This window comes from Buteo buteo, chromosome 25 (assembly GCF_964188355.1).
Source record: "Buteo buteo chromosome 25, bButBut1.hap1.1, whole genome shotgun sequence".
NCBI lineage: Eukaryota > Metazoa > Chordata > Aves > Accipitriformes > Accipitridae > Buteo > Buteo buteo.
The window spans coordinates 17,620,493-17,643,234 of record NC_134195.1 but is presented as its reverse complement, the minus strand read 5'-3'; the positions used below and the strand labels follow the sequence as shown (position 1 = coordinate 17,643,234).

At 41.4% G+C, this 22,742-nt stretch overlaps 1 protein-coding gene across 2 annotated transcripts in view; it reads right to left on the bottom strand.

Annotated features, from left to right (window-relative positions):
• The window catches only part of SHROOM2 (shroom family member 2), a 130,675-nt gene extending 109,307 nt beyond the window's left edge, over positions 1-21,368 (bottom strand). For both annotated transcript variants that reach the window (XM_075057220.1, XM_075057219.1), the window contains exon 1: positions 20,965-21,368. In XM_075057220.1, coding sequence (XP_074913321.1) covers positions 20,965-21,177 — 213 coding nt within the window. In that variant the 5' untranslated portion in view covers positions 21,178-21,368. The remainder of the gene's footprint in view (positions 1-20,964) is intronic.
• Positions 21,369-22,742: the final 1,374 nt, after the last annotated feature.

Genomic DNA, 22,742 nt, shown 5'->3' with positions numbered 1-22,742 from the left:
AGCGTTTCTTACCAGAACTTGTTAAAAAATTATGCTGTCATGGGATTAAAAAAATTCCTCTCTAAAAACCCAGTAAGGAGAAAACAAGGGATAGAAATAAAAAGGCCAGCTTCACAATATAGAGAGGATACCAAGAGTCTCACTGGCACCTACAGCATGGCCTGTGCTGTTCATTTTTTGTTTTGGGGTTTTGTTTGGTTTTGGGGGGCTTTGGTTGGAGTTTTTGTTTGTTTGTCTTGGTTTTTTGTGGTTTCGTTTTTGGTTTGGTTTTTTGTTTGTTTGGTTTTGTTTTTAAATAAGCAATCTGCAAGAGGATGAACAATCAAAAGTTTATTGATGATGCAAGACTACCTGGATTAGTCAAAGCTGCACTGGCTGCAAAGGGCCATGCAATAAAGACTGCATTGCTTAAAGTTACTGTAGATAAGGCAACACACACACAAAACTCGCCCACACACCCCCAAGCAATAAACACAGACCCATACGCAAGCACTGGGGAGCTTGCCAGAGATCTTTACTTGCATCATGTTAGGCCATGCTCTGAAAACAGCAGTTCAGTGGTCAACAGCAGACAAGTAAATAAAACATCTGGAATTATTAGGAAGGGATCAGCTTTCCCTTCTCACTCACCCATGATGGCACTGTGTCTATCAATCCCCTATGGTATCATAAACTGAAAGTTTCAGGTAATTTTTGTCATCCCACCCAAAGAAGAATCCAGCAGAATTTAGAAATCTAAAGGAGAAGAGCAGGATGGTCAGAGATACTGACCAATGTTTACATGAGGAGAGTTTTTTAATCAGGACAGACAGACTTGAGCTTAGAAAAGATGTGGCAAGAAGAGCTATTATAGAGTATTATGTATTAGTCTGTAACACAAGAATCTGTAACACATACTATCATGAATCCACAAAATCGAGATGGCCTGTTGTTTTTCAGAAAGATAATAAAGCCAGTTAGACAGCTGTATAAAATAACACCTTTTTCTTAAAAGCAGATATGAAACATTGCTAGTAGATACTGGGAAAGGCAAAAGTTTAAAAATAGAGTGAGGTTAAAAAAAACAAAAAAAAAACAAAAAACCCCAAAACCAGAAAACAAAAACCAGTCCTGCCATGAATTTAATAATTTACTTTTAAACACAAATGATTCAGACAGCCCTAACTTGCTATTAAAAGACCGTATCAAAAGGAAAGAAGAGGGGAAATAATTAAAAAAAAAAAATTACACTATACTTATGCTTCTTAGAATCCTTCCTCAATTATTAACTCCTAGTTACTTCCAAAACCAGGAAACGAGGTCCAGCAGACTTTGTCCCTAGTCACTACGGCTGCCCTCATGATCCTAGATACAGCAGACATGACTGCCCAGACAATATCCTTGTCTCACGATGCTGAGGAGGAAGGTGAGGGGGAGGAAGGAGGAAATCAATCCATAACACAAAGAGCACATTAAACTGCCTATGTAGCAGCTACCATAAAACACATAATGTTAGCAAATCAAGAACAACAAAACCTAATTTCTTTTTTGATTTGAAAGTAAAGGATACTGTCAACAATTACAGGTGAGGCATTTTTAGAAAGAGGTGCAAGGTCACAATGTCTCTAAGCAATATTGTGATAGTCAGGAGTAGCAGATGTTGTTGGCAAGAGTAAACAGGTTTTTGAAAACAGCACTGGAAGACTGCATCCATAAAACAGATATTCAGAGGATGGCTATCTCCAATGAAGGAGCCACAAAAACCAGAGCTCTGACTCTGGATACAAGGACAAATGCATCCAATGATAAAGGAAAAGAAATAAAGGCAATATAGTTATTCTATAAAAATCCTTAAATTCTATAGTACCATTCAGCCTGTAAGATTCATGGCAACACTGCATGTGGAGCAGGAAGACCATTTTGAGCATACTTAAATGCCAAAGTCAAACAGAAGCTTGAAAAATGCAATGGAGTGATACAAATCTATATTGCTATTTATTATATTTATAAAAAAGGAAATGTTACTGACTTGAAAGCACAGCTAGTTTATCAGACTCTCTGGTTTGGACTGGACAGTAGATGAATCACTATTCTGTCAGTGAATACTGACAGAGGCTTATCACTGACAGACTCACCAGTGCCAACAGTTATCATTTATGAAATAAGAATTTCAGCTGAGAATTTTAAAGCTTCAGGAGGAAATTGCAACTCCAATGCTGTTGGAGCTGACATTGGATGACATTGGAGCTGACAAATACTCAGCTTTTACAAAATCTCAGAATAGGCCAAGTTGTAACCAAACAAAATTAGTCCACTCGCATGAACTTATGACTAAATAAAAATAGTTCACGTAAGTTTCCTTCTTAATTTTAGTGACTCCATAAATGCACACTTAAATAAAATGAACAGGAATCTTCCTAGGCAACATAACTTCAATTGAAATTACTAGTCTTCTAAGTTTTCCAGAGCTACCCTGTAACTATTTTTGCCTCTGTGAACCAGCAAGGTATGTTCTCTTAGCTCTGAAAATACTGGTTCTCTCTAAATGTATGAAATTTAAAATGTGAAAGAAATGAGAAGCTGCTGTCTGAGAATACACAGAAAAGTTCCTGCAACAGTCATTATACAGAGACTGCAGCAAGTCAGGAAAAAATGTCTAGCCCTCGATGGAAATCTTTGATTGGCAAGACCAAGATGTTTTCCTCATCAGTGGGGATGCCCAATACATTGTTAAGGGTCACGACCTGCATGTTAAGAGCTTATCACATTTGCAAATGTATTGGCCACATTTATTTCCCACAGATCTTTCCCTCTGAAACTACAAAGCAAACAGAAACTATGCCTTGATACATCTCCCACGCACAAGGAGTCACAAAGCTGACTCCTGCCAGGTTATGACAGTGACCATACATCAATATGACACAGGTTCCCTTAGCAAGTTTTCCTTGTGATAATTATGAGCACAAAACTGATACAGCCACTGAGATAACCACAAACTGCTGCTATTGTGATCTTGTGTAATTACCTCCAGTGCTGTCGCACACCCTTTCAGGTCTCCACACCCAAGCAAATCATGGGACTGTCTTTACGCATGGCACACCAAATCCCACAGCTGTGTGGCTGATCATTTCCAATACGAGAGCACAGGTTTTAACCTTTAAGAAGTTACATATTCGTAAAATTTCAGAAATTTTGCTATTGTATTCTTCAGGCAGCTTCCAGCATGTTGTTGGTCTGGTAGACAAGCAGATTCCTCTCAGAGAGGAATCTGAGAAGGTTCTGCAGAACAAACTGAAGTTTCTTGTCACCAGTGCCAGTGGTACAGCTCAGACTCCAGCTAAAGAAATTTACAACTCCATCTTCGAAACATATATTAAGGGAACAAAGCACTTCAACATTTTCTTCAAGCACTTCTTGTTTAATTTTCCATGTGAAGCCTACAAACTATAGCATATATTGCTTAAACCCAACCAAAGTGGAGAACCTTATGCTTTAATCCTTCTGTTTATTTTATGATCCACATGGGCTACCCATTAGAGTGGAGGGCTACATCTTGTCTTGTTAAAGGGAAGTAAATTTCACATCACCAGAGAACAGGTGGTGTGTCCACCCATTTTCTTGCTAGACTACCATCTTTTCAGAGTACCATGCCTTATGCTGTACAGTTACTTACGCACTTGGCATTTCTTAGGAAAACGAGGAGCCACCACGAGCAGATATAGTCACTAGTTGGAAAATGCAAGTAGTTGCACAAGCGTTCAAATCCATAATCAAGTCTGATGCTTATACCATTACCATCTTCAATGCAGCTCTCGATGATGGATCAACACTTGCAGACTAATGAACGTTAATGTCACAGATTGCGTCCACATATTTTTGGCCATTTTTCTTAAGCGATGGTAGCTATCCAGTCTTACAGAAGTGGTTACTCTGTCCATCAATATTAAGAAGTAGAGGGCTCTAGAGGTATTCTCCACTCAGATTATGTATACCGCTGGCAGAAAAGACAGACAATATTTGACATTAAGTGCACATGAACCAGAAGAACCAGATCTAGTCTTCAAAAAAAAGATGGTCTGCTTGTACTATATAATCCCCTAAGCCGTGTTTGCTTAGCTTACCTTTGAGCGATACCCAGTATGTTATTGCATTGATATTATGTCTGCTTCAAATATTCCTTTCTACTGCCATGTCACTACTTGCAGTATCTTCGTTGAACTGTCTGCCAACACGCTTCGAGGACTAAGATGAAGCTGCTCTACAGCTGAAAAAAAGCTGGTGGCAATTCAACCCATACAAGCTCATTCTTACACACACTGTTCTATTGTTTTCAATATGCAATGAGTATTTCCAAATTTTTCCAAGGAACACAAGCAGATAAGTCAGTAACAATGGCACAGGAAAAATCCTGTGGCTGACAAGAGATTTTAAAGACAAAAGAGAGATTTTGTTTGGCTCAACATCCAGCAAAAAAAAAGCGAGAATCTTTTTGGCATCTGTTTTTCAAAGGGAATTTATCATCCTTATTGCATAGCTAATTTTCTAGGATCTGGAAGTAATCTGAACTCAAAAGCAGAAATGAAATGCCTGACAGATATGAACAAGTGGATGTGCACCAACAGAATTTCACAGAACTATAGGCCTCCATACACATGGGGAGTATCTTGGAAGAAATAAGTCACTGAGGTTTGTTATACCTTAGTACCAAAGAATTTTTAACATGTTCCTACCTAGTGTACAGCACATCATCTTTTGTTTTCATTAAAAACAGGTTATGATTCAGATATATTTACACATCATTAGGGACAGTGTGCCAAACTCTATGAGAAGGAATTAAACCAACTGTACAAGTAATGAGAAAACTAAAGAATCCATATTAATAAATATAATTTCATTTTAAACCCTAAATATCTTAAGGATCTTATTTTCCCTGCCAAGATGGGCCCTTAGAAAAGAGAATGGGCAGATTTAAGAATTTTCTACACCTCAGAGAAAAATCTACAAAGAAAGCTTTACCTCCAAACACTAACATGACACTAAACATAAGGTTAAGAATCACTGACACGAGCAGGAAATAATACAGAATACAGAAACATTATATAGCGATATGACATTAAGTAGAATCATTTAATTACAACTTGTATTTAAGTAATCTCAGTGATTTTTTCAGAACTACTGAAGAAATTGTTGTCCTTTAAAAAAGAAAACAGAGATAAAAATATCAGGAATGACTAAGAAATTCCAACACTATCCACTCTAATCTCAAAAGTCATCTGGAGTTTAACCAATAAATGAAAATACTGTACTATTTCAGAGTAAGACCTGATCACATATCTTATATAAACAATCTTATGACCATTGAAGAACAGGGATCCAAAGCTGTGTTTAACTACTAACAAAGCCACATATTTTCATTTGAGTATCCTGCAAACACAATGCAGTACAAAACAAAACCCATTTCTTCCGGTACTTAACCTGAATGGTATCAGTCAAAAGTTTCACCATTCAGTTCCCCTGTGACTAATTAACGGCTTTATAGATTACAGATCCTACAATTTGCTAGCATTTACTCTGCCATCATACAACTCAAAGCTTTTTGGTTTGTAATCCCAATGTCCATTTCTGTTTCTTCAGAAACTAAATACCTGTGAATGGACACATTACTAAAAGGGTCTATCAGTTCAGAACCCAACTTTGTTTCTGATCTGCTTTCCTCCAAGTACATTGATACTGAGCCCAATAACTTGTTTTACATTAAGCAAGTATCTTTCAAAAAAAAAAAAAAACCAACAAAAAAACCAAAACCCAACCCAAAAGCCACCAAGAAACAGAAAACATTAAGCAATATGCCTTGCAACTTTCCTCTTAAGGTTAGAAACTATTACTATTGTTTCAAACATGGCAAGGCTTCATGTTAGTTAGATTAAAAATCTATTAAATTTTGGACTGTGTTTCAATTTCCTTGAGTAAAATACATTTTGTCAGTTTTTAAGTAACTGTTATGCCACTTTCCAGTACCCTACTCAATTTTCAACATCCTCCTAATAAACTGGAAGCCTATGTCAAGTGTCATGCACCAGATTAAAAAACCCACCTATTTATGGTGACTGCACCCTTGTTTCTAACACCGAAGACCCTGCACTCCCTTTTTGATGCATCTTAAACTTCACATGGTTGCCTATTAAAAATCTGAGGCTTTTCTTGCCTTCTAAGACAGTCCCCATCCTGTATACACAACTTGCACTGTGTTACAAGTGCTGTAACAGAGATACAGCTTACAGTTTGGGATTTTTCCAGTGCTTTGAGATTGAGGTCCAGCATTCAGTAACTAAAGCTTTTGAACTTCAAGATCTAATTTTAATCATATAACCTTGAAACCCTTGGAAAAAGTGGCATCCATCATCAGAATTTTGGCCAGTTCAGGAAATGGATCTGCGAACGTAAATCAAGTAAGAACAAAATGCATTTGAAACCATCACTTTTTAAAAAACAAACAAACAACAAAACCACCTCAAACACAAAACACTGGAATGTGCTGGAGGTCATAAGGTGTTCCTGCTTTCCTTCTAAAACTGCAAGCTTCAAATAATATCTGCTCAAGAATGGAAAATTCCTTTTCTGTCACTGTACATTAAAGCTAGTTCTCCTTTTAAAATGTGTAACTACTACATCATTCTCCTTCTGCCTCAACTCACAGCCTAATCGGAAAGGGAAATAACTCAAAATATCTCAGAGGAGACACATTCTTCTGGTGCTTTGCTACAATTTAATCATCACCTGGACAGCTATCATCAAACACTACAGAACATCCAGTAACCTTGCTAGACACTCTACTTTTCAAAACTAAAGCTGGGTGAGATGTCTTGGTTGCATGAGTCACAGAGATAGAGAAAAAACAATGTGCTCTGTTACGTACAATATTCACAGGATACTTTTTCAGGTCACAGTCTATTATGTGTATTCTGGCTTTGAATTAAAAAAACAGACTGAGTAACTTCAAATACAAATACAAAAACATAAAAATCACTGTTCTTCCTGCAAGCTCTCGACTTCCTCTTCACTGTACCATAAACTTCAATACAAACAAAAGCAGACATCTTTTTGTTGCTCTTATTCTATATTACACCTTTCTAATAAAGTAGGATCTAAGCCATAGTTTGACAAAAATCATCTGATCTCCTCATCTTACTCTAAGATCCATTTTGGTAACTAACCACAGGTGGTATTAGCCACCTCAGTAATCAAAGTTGTTTTGATGCTTCCCATCATGAGATCGTATTTTCTTTCAGTGGTTGATGAATTTGCCATATTTCAACTTAGTTAGGCAGAAACTTTCCATTGTGCACGCCAGCCTCAAACCTTCAATATTCTTAAATTTAAACTGAAATGGTCCAGCCAGTTCCAAGAAACAAATGAAGAAATCAAATGAAGAAATAAATGCTTACGTTAAAAAGCAGAACTGGCAACTTAATCTGAAACAATCTAGTGACCCCTGCTTCAGTGGAAGGAGTAACCTGACAGCATCCAGGATGCGCACATGGTTGTCTACATGCATATATGCCTTATGTTGTTTGAGTTAAACACATTTGAAAGCATCCAGCTATTCGAAGTCTCACTCAACTGCAAGTCCCGTGAGGAGATCCTCCATGCTAAACAATTTGTAGGTTTGGGGCTTTAAGCAGAGAGGTGCCAAGGAAAAGGGAAGGAGGCCATGCAAGCCAAACTGCATGTGGCTGAAAAAGGTGAAACAAGACTTGGAGCTAGGGATAGAAATAGCAGAGTGAGAGAAACCTGTAAAGAAGGAAGATTTTGTGTGTTGAATTGAATCCAGAACCACTCAGATGAGGACAATGATAAGGGATAAAGACTTCTAGGTAAGACAGAGGTAAAACTGGACAGGTTAAAGGAAAATAAGAAAAGGCTGGGACCAAGCATGGGAAAGAAGAGGCAACTACGACATGCTCCCTCCAGAACCTAGAGACTGAGTTCTTGAATCCAAACATAACTTTGGCAGCAGAGAAACCTAAACCTGGTGGGCAAGGTACCCCAGTCACCTCCTAGTGTTGACTCCCACAGGAAACAACAAGCTATTGTTGCTCCTGTTAGTTTGGAAAATTGCAGTTCAGTTGATAAAATTACATGGACGCCACCAGGATGCCACGTTTCTTCTGTCTTCTCTAGAAGAAAAAAATAAGTAAAAGCAAACAAACATAAAACCTGTTACAAGAATATAAAATTTACAGAGCAAATCACTCTGTGGAATGATTTAAGACTTATGTAATTAAGTGTTACATATACAACCCTAGCCCACACTCATTACAACCATACATGATAACATGCTGAATTTCATAGCCAAATAGCATGCTTTCTCCTTCCTCTCATTGATTTACTGCAAATGAGAATTACTGTCCAGTGTCTAAAGACTGATTGGTTTTGGGGGGGTGAAGGGAAGCTGCTTTTCAGGTCACTGGCTGCAGCTGTGTTTTAGACAGTGGAAGCCAGTCTTGTTATTAAACAGAGTCAAACGCATCAATGAAGAATTTTCCTTGAAATGTTTTGTAACAGTCTAGATCTAGACGCAGGTTTCCAGTGACCAAGAAGTAGTTAAATTAGCACTGGAACTGCTACAAAAAAGTTAAATCATAAATCTGAAAGAAAACCTTTCAGTCTAAAGTTCAAAAACATTTTCTAAAAGTAATAATTCCTAGCAACATGTTATTAGAAGGTATACAACCAATTTTTCATTTCACATCAAAACAAGATGAACAAAAAAGTCCTCACAGAAACTTTCCTGGAAGTCAAAGAGAAGAAAACATGGCCATAACAAACTGCAGCCAGCATCAATCAAATATCCCAGAAAATTCCAAGCCTTTAGATGAAGAGGTACCCCACAACAGATGCGGACCTAGTTATAATGTGTCATGACTTAATTTAGTGTTGATTTAGTGAACAGGCTCCCCTAGATGTTCAAACGTGAAGTATTTTTTGGTAGCAAAGAGTTAAAACAAGCAAAACTATTTTCTTTTTACTCTGATCTTAATAACAGTTATGTCCATTTTGTTCTCAGAAGAGGGCTGAATGCATTTTTTTTTTAAAATCACAACATGAAGAAAGAGTAAAGGTCTGGATTCAGACTGCTCATTAATGAGAATTCAGAAGTTGTAAATGTTTATCTCCTGTTTTCTAAAATGATTTCCATACTTCAAATTAATTTTCACTGGAAGTCAGCTGGACTACAGCCTGTAAGTCAGTGCGGGGTGTGTGACTGTATACCAAGAAGTTGCCACTCCCTACTGCTCATCTCCACTCCCTCTAATTGGCTAATTAAATTGCTCATGCAACATTTCCCCAGTCAGCCTTCAGCAAAATAAACTAGGTTGCTAAAGACCTACTATTTGCAGCACTGGATTCAGGATGGAAAGTCTATGCTAGCCTAACACCTTTAGATTGAAATATGGGGTGACTGTACCAATCATTGATACAATATATTGGAGCAAACAGTAGTCTCCAGTTAGTGCTGGTGATGTGCAGGTAAAGAAACTAAATTTTTAAGTTTATCTGCAGTTAGAAGAAAACATGTACATGCTCCCTTCATTCTGCTGAAACCTGTATCCTATGTTATCACCTTAGACGATGATGAACCAGAAGTTCACCATCAGTCTTGAAGCGGCTGGAAGTGTATTTCTATGAAGGAGCTGTAAGTAGGTCATAGTCAACAGAAACTGAAGGAAATTCAAGTGGTCAGAAAGGACATGTGTTCTGGCTACAAAAATGTATTTCCTTATAAAGTTTTACTGCTAACAAGTGTTTCAAATATCAGATTCCAATGTCTGGTTGACCTTTCATATAAGAAGTCCACATTATGGGGGTTTTTTCCTCCCGCTCGGGTGTCGACAGCTTGTCTCACTCCATCCATCTCTTCTACTTTTCTGAGACACTGAGAGCATCTGTGCATTTTGGGTAGGTAGTGGGTTTAATTTTGTGAGAAAAGAGCTAATTGTACACTTCATTATTTATGACGAACACTGGAGATACACAAGGAGAAAGCATTGTTTTCTGTTGCGGAGAAGAATTTACTCCTGACAGAATCGCACAACTATAGCCTTTTAAGACAACCCTATGTACTCCTAGCGTTTCCATCTATTTGGCTTCTGGGTTTTACTAGAAAGACTATAAAGTCTTTGTCACCATAATATTTCAGCACTTCCATGTCAGGTGTTTCCTGAGAAACAGACTTCTGTGAAGTAAGGAAATATTATTAGTCCTATTCAACACCGGACACTGAGGCAAAGATGCCATACAACTCCACACAGGTACACAAGCAACCTGTGGCAAAAGTGGTAATGAATTTACTAGTTCTCCCAATTTTCAGTCGGCTAACACTTCCAGTTCCTTGCTTCTCACAGGGTTCTGCGTTGAAGCTTTGCAAACCCAGACTCATCACTGGCTTCATGGAACCAAACCACCACCAAAGCACCACGCCGTCTCTCCACCCTCACATTTTAATCACCTACAGCTTTGATATAACAGGTCACAGCTACGATATTTTTTAAGATGACAGTTTCCTTAATCAGCCAGAAGAAATTCAGTTGAGCAACAAAAGACTTGCCTTACACCCCTCCCTAACATCAGATTGAGCAATCACAGAAACTCCTCAGGTCTCCAAGGTGTCAGGAAAGGCGCAGCCCTCCTCTCTGCTCTCGATAGCAATCTCCCCCAGCAGTCAGGAAAAACATCTAGTTCCCAGAAGGTAAAAGACAGTAGAAAAAAAAATTTATCTTGCAAATAGATCACTGTAGTTAAGCAGGGGAGCAAACTGTTGGGTTTTACCTTTTACAAAACACAGGAAAGGAAAAATAATAGGAAATACAGAAGTTCTTGCACATACTAAGAATACACAGTTTAAAAGGGGGAAAAAAAATTACCTCAGAGCTTTAAAGTTTTGCCCTACCATTTTTGGGGGAAAGTAGAAATAACATTATAGCATTAGCGCTCCATATAAGAGAATCCAGTATTTATATAACATCTTTCAGCCTCAGAACACGACACTGCTTTCTAATTTTACAGAAGCCTTTATATTTAGCAATAAAGGCACTTTACCAAAATACTCTTGTAAGAAACAGATTACAAATTGTTTATAAAAGCTGATTTTGAAAGTATACATTTCTCTCAAATCTTGACTTAACTATTCTAAACATTAATTATATTTAACAGATACATAAAGCTTCAAGTTTTCCCTGTTATCTTAAAGTTCTTTCCACATATAAACACCCAACAAGATACTACCTTATGTCAACATGGTATGTTTGCATCTTCCTTTTATTTAAATGGATAACTGAAATGGATGCTTTGCTATTCCATTTAAAAGAGAGACAACTGCAAATGTCTCTAATGAAAATCTAATGTCCTCCTTTCTTTTGCATCAACAAAACATGTATTTGTAGAGGAAAGAAAGCAACTTACAATAATACTGTAATCATTTCATTATCCAAAATCCAAATACGCATCAGGAGTTGGAGAATTCGTTGTATCAGATCTATCAGCCAGCTAGACACCCACAAACTCATTTTTGCATCTAATTTGTTTAAGAAAATTAACACAGTGATGACTAAGTGATACTGTGTAGGAAGTGTTTAGCTTCCTTTACCATGAAATCATGTTTCTATGATACTATCCTAAAAGATTACAGTATTTTACTGAAAAATACACAGCTTCCAAATAAGGTATTGTTACCCTGCAACAGTAACTTTTTACAGTATTCACTGAACCAAAACAGTAGTTTATTTCCTAAAGAATGCTGAGTAGTTTATATGTATTTGGGAAACTGGGAGATACTGCTTTGTTTCATAGTTTACACTGGAAGCTTTCAAAGCAAGTGTATAGAAAAGTATGTTTTATCTCAAGAGAGAAAAAATCCAAACTAATCTGTTTTTAAAGCTTTGTGAAAGGATTTTGAGAACAACAATCTATTTTCCTGAAGAGGAAAAGTACTGCAATTTCGAGTACAGCAGTAGGTACCTGTGCTTCACTTTCAAACAAATTTATTGTACTCTCATGCTCCCCATTGACAGATCTCTTCCTACTTCAGCTATTCAGACTTCACTGCAAGTCCATTACAGAGAGAATATAATAGAAGGACTGAGGATGAAGAACTTGTTACTCTAAAATTAAAGCGTTTGGCCATTTTAAAAGGCTCTGGATTTTGTTTCAAGTAAGTTTCACTAACACTTGGATCTTCTTCCATTTAAAAGAAAAAGCACAGCTTAGAATGAAGTTCATATTTCCATTTTAAAAAGCTCTGAATTAGTTTCATCAGGTTATGCTACAGTTTAAACAAAACCAGACTGAATGCAACTTCACACATTAGCAAGAACATTCTTAGAATCTCTGCCAAACTGCTCAGAGATAACCGTCTCTGCCATTACCAGAACATTAAACACCCTGTTGTTGTAGATGACACAAACACACAGCAAAGGACTAGACTACTGTGAGTATGGAAATGGTCTAGACCTCAGAAACATGACTGACAGAACAGCTAAGAGCCTGAAGCAAAGAAAGTATCCAATAAGGCCACTTACAACCACAATAATGAGAGGACCCCCAGTCACGATCTATCTTCCTTCTATAGGGTCATTCAGCTAGAAGAATGACTGCAAGAATGGATGAAATTGCACTGTTAGTAGCTATCCAAAGGGATACAGCCTCTCAAGCAGTGCAGTAGAGGTCCCCGTATGTTCCCTATTTCCAAGCTTCAGCCACTGAGACTATTTTTTGCCCTTTGTACCACCCTAGAACAACAGGTCATTCTACGTCCTTCAAAAACTTCCTAAGTACAATTCTTTAGAAACTCTGCATCTAAGAAACATGACAACGTATTTCCTAACTCATATATCAGAGTTGATCGATGTGGATAAATAAGTAGAATTTAAATATTTCAAAGAATCTAATACATTAGAAATGGAGAGAGATTTAAAGGGGGACAAAGCAGGGCTGGTGGCAGAGGGGAAGGGTGGTGAAGGGTGAGGCAGGAGAAGTATAGGGACACAGGACACGAAGCCTTCCCCTCAGTGCCAAGGCTACTGTGACTTTGTCTAAACAGTTTAAAGCTTTCAGTTGATTTTGACATTTCATCCAGGTTCAGAAGAGCTTTGAAATAACCACCTCTTTTCTGTTGTCACTCTACTCCATTTGTTTCTACTTTAAAAGCCAACCCAACCATTGTGTACCTGACAGAAGCTCTTTAGTTTCTCAAAGCAGCAATTTGCTGTATTTCCCGCATTTACCAACAGTCATCTCTTTCTGCCTTGGGGAGTTCGGCACACCACAATGACTCTCAGGTACACGCAAATGCCACTAAAAAGATCCCCCAATAACTTGTTATGTTGCAGAAGCCATTCCCTTATCTTCGTGACCTGACCTGTGCTTACCAAGAATGCCCTGAATTTCTTAAAGACTGAATACTGATACTGTATTAACTTACAGGGAGGGGAAGGAAGTTCTCTCCTAACTTCACAAACATCGTTGTCCTTGGTAGGCTACAACTCTCCCCTGATTAGCTCTATAAATCAAACCAAGAAGCTACGTTCCTGTGATGTTCAGAAACAAAGCACAATCAGAGAAACAAAGAATTTTTCAACAGTTTTAGGTATAGCCACACACATTGCAAATACGCAGACGACAATCTTGCTCAAGCGTTATTTCACCTTAGTACAGGCACCTCATAGGCATCCAGGTATGTGTCGAGGAACCACGGGTTTCCTCAGCTTCGCACAGTTGACAGCAAATGAATGGTAGGCACCTTCAGAAAGCAATTCAGAGCACTTAAGTCACGTCTAATTTAAACACTAAATCACTTTCCAAAAATACCTACCTCTATTAAACATCTAGCTTAAGTCTGGGTGAATACCACCGAAAGTTTGCTGCTTGGAAAGTATATATGAAGGATACAAACACATTCTACAACTACACCAAGTTGAATTTAAAAACTGGTTACAGTCTACTTTGTAGACGTTTCCTATCATTGAATGAATGCATTTAAACAAAAAGCATTCAGTTACCCACTCCATAAATCTCACAGTGCATCTTGCTTGTGCATGACCATATCTGTGAAATTACAAGTAGTACAAAAATTAAACTCCTAAAAATTCACCACCAGAGTGGCAATAATATTCTTGGGGCAGGGGGGAGGATGGGTATAGCACAGCACATCTGCTGCATAACCTGTAAGAAACTGAAAATAATGTGCTGTGTGGGATTAGAAAGTTTCCAAATTTGTTTCTTATCTTAAAGATAAGCCAAAAACTCCAACAACCGCTTCCAAAACCAAAAACCCAGAAAGACTTCCATAAGTTTTACACAGAGGCATCAGTATTTTTCTTTATGTGTATTTTAAAAAACCTTCAACTGACCTTATATCAAATAGGCTGAAAACACAGACAATAGAAAGCAAGTTTGCATAGATTCAACAGGTGAATTCTCAACATAACTGCATCAATTTTTACCTTACCTCTCTGCAAAACTCCTCACACACTTTCTCTCTTAAACATACAGCAAGTGAAAAATCTGTTTAATGGCTGGGACCTGTCTCAAACCTCTGTAATAGTGACCCATGGAACTAGATCCATATATATATTAGGTATTCTCTGTATAGATGACAAATGCATAGGAAGACTAAACACAAATGGCTTGCCTCAAGAAGAAAAAAGCTCACATATGTGGTGTAGTATTGGCTTGTTTACTACTAAACAGTTGTTTTCTCTAATCTATTCATGACCAGGTTTCATTTCCCATTGACCTTGTTCTTTCCACACTCCCATACTTCAAATATCAAGCGGGAGAACACACAGTGAATCAAGTTCTACAGGAAAAAATATATAGTCTATTGAGTAAAGCATATGTAGCATATGCACAAACACCACACAAGCCCACACTGTTTCTTCCTCTTAAAAAACCCCAAAACACAAGCATGACCATTAACTAGGTAATAAATGGTGTTACTGGCAATCCTCTGACAACAGCAAGCAATAACAAGAGGTCTCTTGCTGGTCATTTATTTTTATGCTAATGTCTATAGTAGCATTCAAAATTCATACTGAAAAGTAGCAACAGACACTAACAAGAAGATAAGTTTAAACTATCCTTTAAATAGACTAAATTAATAAACATTCAAATAGGCAATCCCACTGTCTAACTCCTACTGCAATAACTATTCCCACAAAACACGCTAATTCCTTTGCCAGACTCCACAGATGTGTATGTTTTTGTTTGTATTTTAAACTAAAAAAATCATGATAGATTTGACAGTTTTTGCCTAAGTAGCTGGAAGGGGGAAATGCAGAGGAGAGAAAAACAAGCAATTTGGAAGCAATCGGTACTTCCAAAGTTAAAAGTTTGCTTGTTGTGAGGAAGCTTCTTAGTTCTGGTTTTAAACACAGCATTCTGACTCCTCCTCGGGAGGATTTTTGTCCTGAAATGTAGTGTGAAATCCACAAAGGAAAACTGCAGTTTCAGGACTGCAAGCGCATACACACTGTTTCTTAAATTGCACTCTCACACTGTTGACTTCTAAGCATGTAACTCAACTGACTTGAAACTTCTCAAGTCACAAGCCTTTTAAACCAACCTCTCATTTCAACTCCCTACACAGTTTGTAGATCACATGTAGCCATATCCAAGATAGCTTTAAAATGCAACTTCCAATACTGGTGGCATTTCAACTGTTAATGCTTTTGTAAAAAAATCCCATCTCTTAAGCTGCGGACTTCCACAGCCAGACCATTACCACCACATATGACTGTGGTGGGCTCCATTCTGCCAGTAAATTAACAGTCATGATGGAGAGCTCATTCAACAGCCATTAAAGTGCTAAAATTGAGAGCATTCCCTTCGTGAATCAGTTTACCAAAGTAAAAAGCAATAATATCTTCTTCCATCAAAGCAAACCAACTCCTCTCTTCCAGTAACAGAAACCTGGGATCCAGCAACCAGACACAAAAGTAAACACCACTCAAAACAGTTTGTGTAGCACTGAAAAAAACCAACTTTTAATATATTTAACAAGGAAAAAAGATAAATAGCTACATGGTAGTATTTTAATTCTAAAACATTCATTCTAATATATAAACATTTCCTAAAATTTCTCAACTGTCAAATTTAACATCACAAAGAAAAGGTCCAACTCAGACCAATCTTTCCTTAACAATAAACCCCTCTTAGAAGTTAAGAAGTTGAATAAAGGTTTCAGAAGAAATATAGAATGTGATTCAATACATTCTTTTAAAATTGCTGGTCAAGATACATGTTCAAATTATGGCCCATACAGGTTAGTAGTTTTGCTTGGTTTTGATGACCAAGAAAATACGGATAGAAAATAAAATAGAATGAATACTCCTTCATGTATTAACTTTCTAGAACTGAAGGAAGTGAATGACATTTGTCAGGGTACAGAGACCTAGAATTCTCTCAGCCACAGTACAATGCCTCCTAAAAACTTATAAATCAGCTGTTTACACAAATGACTGCATTTATATTAAAGTGGTCAGTAATTTCCAAGGATTACCACTAAATGCTGGCTTTCTGGACATCAAGCTTCACAGCCAAGTTTAAGAATTGTTAATGTCTACAAGCAATGCAGCTCACCTCAAACACCTAACTTGAGGGAGGCAACGGGTATTTGCTTGAAAATGTCTTTTTTTGATTAATTTGTATACAGCCATTAAAGGGGGGGGTGTCCTCTCTAAATATTGTTGCAGCATAGCAATACAAGTAATTACTTTTAGTTATATGTTTAAGGCCAAAGGATAAAGAATTACTTAATGAAAACAGTAATCGCTTCCCTTACTACTGAAATAATAAATTGATACAAGTCACATGGAGAAGTCCTGCAGCCAATTAGTAGAGAAGCATTCCTTTATACAATTTAAATAATTATCAGGTTAAACAAATTACAATTCACACCTAACCAGAAACAGGAGCACATTAGGAAAGTGCAATGTAATAAAGAGAAATAAACAAAAGTTCAGAGTCTGTCTGATACTGCTTCTTCTTGAAAGACAGCACCTCCAGCTGGGGCATGAATTCAGCACTGATTCAGGAGACAAGAACTCTATCTACTAAATCAACAACAAAACATCCTGCAACAGTCCAGGTTTCACTTGGAAATCTTGCAGAAATACCAGCCAAGCCCAGCCTTGATTAGCCTGCAATGAGATCATAGCTTGAGGAGGTACGGCTGCAGGCCCTTGTAAAGCTGATACTAAAGAGGAATTTATTTAAATGATACGTCGATCTTTCTTGAAACATATAAACTATGATGTTTTCACATTTATTAATATAATATGGATAACACTGACTGCAGAACAACTTCAGAGTTCCTAAGAATATTGTTAGTACAGGCAGTGAAATGACTTTCTATCCATCACCCACAATCAATGCTGTGACTGACAATACAAGTTGGCCATCTCAGATAAGAGTAATTTTAAAGTAAAAGTAATCAAGATAATGCAGCTATGGGAGATTTTCACAAGATTTACACCTGAGCACCTCAACTTTTCATTGTCATTATTTCCAGTAAGATCTCCCTCTTCAGAGTCTGTTTCTTTAAAAAGAGGAAAAACCAAACTGAGGCTTGCAAGACTTCTAATTAAAGTCCTCAAAGTTGTCATTTCACCTTCTGTTGAAATACACATGTTGCCATAAAAAGCAAGTTCTTTATTTCAAGATGTCAAATTAGGCAAGAACAAGCTGCCTTTGGGCAATTTTTTTTGGAATGTTATCATACACACATGCAGAGATCAGAAAAAATGTAAAGCATTTTTTTTTAAAGGGACATTATAAAAACAATAGTAAGGAACACAATAACAACGCTAAAAGACCTTTTTCTTAAATATTAGCAACACCACTTGCACGTGGGTGGGGCAAGTGTTAGAAGACCAGCTATGTTTAAAGATCGAGCAAGCTGTATCATGCACCGTTTTTCCTCTGTGCCTATTGCAGCAACAACAAAAAGGGCAAGGGGGAAGAAGGAAAAAAAAAAAAAAAAAAAAAAAAAAAAAAAAAAAGGCTCACGCCTGGCAGGTTAACTTGATATTCTACCTGCCTGGTTCAGGACTGTTTCTCCAAGCCTTGTTTCAGTTAGAGAAAGAAACGCTGTCATGAAACAGGGAAGCCTGCCCACCCCCCGGACATTCCAGCCGCTGAGCACAAGGTTATTCCCCTGCTGAGGCTGGACACATTTTCTCCTCTTTAGCATGCCTTCCCCTGCCTGATTATTGGTAGTTTGGTGGATCAAAGGACACTCTTGTTTTAATTGACTAGATTTCCAGCTAATAAATTCCCAAGTAGTGTTTGCAGCTCTTCTTGCCCTAGACTCTCCCTACGGTATCTGTAACAAAAAATTTCCCTTCCCATCAGCAAGTGAAATAGCTACACAACCAGAGGAACAAACACCCAAGAGGTGTGCTACGCAGAAAGTGCTCTGCAAAATGAACAACATACATACACTTGCTCACTAATTTTTCAATTACAGTATTTTCTGGTGCTACTTTTCTGGCAGTTACGATAGCTGTCCCATACATGCTAAGGAAAGAAGGAAATATTTACACCACAGACTTCCCAGCCTTTACATAAAGGTGCAACTTTCTTCAAAGGCTGATCTTGCTTTTAAGACAACGGTAAAAAAGGAGACAGGCAGAATTTTAGAAATCCCCCTTAAGTAGCTGCTATCTGAGACTCCATTCACACCTTGTCACATTCCTCTCCTTAAAAAGTGGCAGAGTTGGCGTCATCCACCCTCACTTCCCCAGAGCCGCCCTGGACCAGAGCTCCATAGCCAGCTCACACTTAAGCACAGCCTGAATCCACAAACCCAGGAATTTTTCCACAGGTATCCTGAAGGATTCGGTCCAGTGGGTTTTCTTCAATCCCCAACTGACCAGCCACCAGCCTACCTGAGAAGGGACAGCACACGCCACAGGGAGAGGAGAAGCGCAGGAGAAGCAGCATCTCCTCTTGCGTGGCAGCCCGGCGATCCCCACGTGCACTCAGGAAGGGGGTAACTCGAGTTGAGGGCTCCCTTCAGCTGAGAGGAGACAAACTTCACATCTCCTACTGCAAGGAGGGATTGTTTTAACCACCCGGTATTATTCTTCCCAGTAGCTTTCCACCAGTAGAAGCAGTACAGAAAAAAGCAAAACTCAATACGAAGATGGGTGGGCCGAATCACAAGGAAGATTTTGCAGCAAAGGAATTGTAGTCCTGGGGACACGAGCTCCAGTCCCTGGTTTCAAAACTAGTTCTATACACTTGCATCCAACAATGGCAAATGAAAATACACTGCAAAATTTAGCCACAAGGATCCAGGTCATCTCTTCTTCCTAGGTCAGCACCGATGGACCCAGATTTCTCTTCCACACAGGAGCATGGTTTCAGGAGATACCAAGGCTGTGGTTCCACTTAATTATTCCTTTGCAACAGACCCAGTTTACAAGGTTCCCATCTCCAGACAGTTCTCTCCGCATACCACAGCCACATCCTCATGCCACAAATACTTAAGCCTGTTACTTAATACCTAGGTAACATTACGAATAAGTATCACTGATCAGTCTTTAGATGTAGCACTTATTAGCCATTACCAGAAAGGTGGAATTATTTGATTTGGCACTTGATAGCTAGTACAGACATAGTAAGTAGCTCTGTTCTACTTTCCTCAAATGCTCCCAGGTTTGATATTCTGTAATTCAGGGTACTGGCAAGAGGCCAACAGACACCCAGTCATTTTTCAGCATATACATCTTCTGACACTGTTGTTTCTTGAAAAAACAGCAGTAGGGAAGAGCTCTAGAAAAAGATGGTTTCAGAAGCACTAACTTGTAAAGTCCACAATGCAGTAGTTTCAAGGGTGGGAGAAGGGAGCCAACTAGTCAACTGACAATGAAACCAACTGAAAAATTAGATTAGAAGAATTTCTGCTGTGGATAAAACAGGACTTGTTGACCTCTGACACTCTCTGTGCACTTCTAAAATGGGAAGAGGCAGAATCCACAGGACTTGTAGACAAAGCATATACATCTTTCCTACAGATCTTGAGTAAAATGCGCTTTGCTAACGAGGATTTTTTTTCCCCAACTACACATGGATCTATTTTAATGTGTTTTCACTGTGCACCAAGAAAGCTGTCTTAACAGCAAAACCCAACAATTAGTGGGAATGGGGGTTCTTAAGTCAAAACACACGCAGACAAAAAAACATTTTTTAGAAAACGTGATGTATTTCTCTAACTCACGCCCGATACACCGAGATTAAAGCTGTAAGTATACAAGGACATATAAAAAAAAGTTATGAGAAAAAAAAAACCAACCAGAAAGTGCAGATATGCCCAGGAGCCTCCCCCACCCCATCTTCGGAGCACGGATTATGGTCCCTATCCACAAGACCTTTTGTTTAAAAGGAGGGAGATACGAAAGGTTACCCTCATCATCTGCAATTTGCAAGTGCAACACCAAGCGGAGAAAACTCAGCCCGAGAGCCGGCAGTTCTACTCTCCGTACCCCTTCTGCGCCAGGAGCCCGCAGGGAGGGAAGGGAAGGGCCCAGCGCGGGGTCTCGGCTCCCCCGGCCACTTGCCGGCGCCCTCGACGACCGCACCGGCTGTTTTTTTTTTTTTACCGGCGAGGAACCACGGGCCAGAAGCAGCAGGTCGGTCGGTCGGTCGGTGGGGCGGACCTGCGCCCACCAACCTGTTGCCCCCAGACCTGCCGGCGTGCGCTCGGTGCCCACAAGGTGCCCGGTTCCCCGAGCACGAACGGCCGCCTCAGGGCACGAACGGCCGCCTCGGGGCCCTCCCCACCACCGCCGGCACCTGCGGAGCGCCCCGGGCTGCGGGCAGGCGGCTTGGCCGGACCGGGCCCGCTGTCACGACACGATGAAGCCGGACGGACACCACCCCCCCCCCCTCCACTTCCACACACACGCCCGCGGCGCTTCTCACCTTGGTGATGATGAGGGGCTCCCCGTGCTCTCGTCCTCCCTTCAGGGTGAAGCCCCAGGGAGCCCCGCCGCTCAGCAGCACCTCCACCAGCTTGTAGCCCTCCGCCGCCCGGTGCTCCACCATCACCATCACCGGTTCCACCAGCACGGCTCCCAGACGCGGGTCGCCGCCGGCCAGCCGCTCCCGCCCGCTCCGCAGCCCCACGTCCTCCATGGAGCAAACACCCCCCCCCCTCCTCCTCCTCCTCCTCCTCCTTCCCGCGCCGCCAGCGGCGCCTCGTCGTGGCCGGGGCCCGCCTGCCTCTGCCGGCCCCGCTCCCCGGTAGCCCGCGGAGCCACCTACCCGCCCCGCAGCACCGTCCAGCCCGGCCCCATCGGCGGCGAGAGAGGGCTGCTCCCGCCCGCCCCCTCCTCCTCCTCCTCGGTATTGTCTCTCACGCCGAGGCCAGAACCCGGCGGCAGCAGCGGGGGGGAGGCTCCAACTTGTGGCAACTTGGCGGCGGGGCAAACGGCGGGACGCCGGGAGAGAGGAGCGAGGCCAGGCGAGGCGAGGCGCCCCCCCCCGCCTGCCTGCCTCCCTCCCTCTCACCCCGAAAATAAGGCGAAACCCGCTTTCCACCCGCGGGTTTCCTCAGCGGGGGGGGGGGAAGCCGCTCGCCCCTCCCCAAAAGCGGGCAGCGCGATCCCCTCAGGCGAAGAGGAGGAGGAGGAAGGAGAGCAGCCCCGGGTCGGCCGCCCAGACAAAGGCGGCGGCGACCAAGTCCGTGAGCCCCGAGTCACCCCCGGGGGCCGTGCCGTCCCTCTCCTCCACACACACCCCCCCCCCGTCCTCCTCCCCCGAACAAAAGCGGCGAGCAGGTGGAGGGCGGCCGCGCCGCTCCGGCCCCACGGCAACGGGGAGGAAGGGGCAGCCGGCGGCTGCGGCCTGCCCCCGGCTAGGGACGCCCCGCCTTCGCGGTGCCAGGCGGCGGAGGAGGAGAGCGGGGGGAGAACCGCGCCGGGCCGGCCGGGGAGTGGAGGAGAGAGGAGGGGCGGCTCTTCCCGGCCCCGCCGCCGCGTTTGGCGGAGGGAAGCCGGGCAACATGGAGGGCAGGTCAGGGGGCAGAGCGCGGCGGGAGGCGCCTTCTTCCCCCGCCCCGGCCTGCCTCCATCACCTGTGGGGCGGGAGGGGCCCCAGCCCGGGCCGTGCCCTTCCCGCCCGCCCGCCGAGACCCTCTAGCGGCAGCCGGAGGCGAGGCGGGGCCGGGCTGAGGTGAGGGGAAGCGGGGACGCGGGGCCCCGGCAGCCCGGGCGCCGGAGGATGGCACGGCCGGAGGCCTCAGGGGGTCGGAAACGCGGCCGGGCCGGGCTTGGCGGCAGCAGGGAGCGGTGGTAAAGGCAGGTGAAGCCTACAGAAAAAAAAAACAAACCACAAATAGAAAGCGATTTAGGTGGCACAGACGGTCCCAGGCATCGGTCGGGTCGCAAAACGACTGCCAGAAAAGTTTGGTGAGGGAGTGCGAGGCAGGACTATGTCATTATTATTTTATGGATGGGAAATAAATGCTGAGTTCGGGGTTGCCTGATCGTTTTGCTGAGTTAGTGGTGGGGCTGGGGCTGAAATGCTTGTTTCCTGCTGGACTTCACTCTCTCAGCTTAATTGCATCACTTTAGAGGAGGTTTCAGTGGTTTACATCAGGACCAGACTTGGCCTGGAGTACCTGAGTACCGGCACACAATCCTCATCTGCTTTTCACTGTCGAGCAGGTGAAGTATTGCGTGATCCAAGACGCGGAGAAA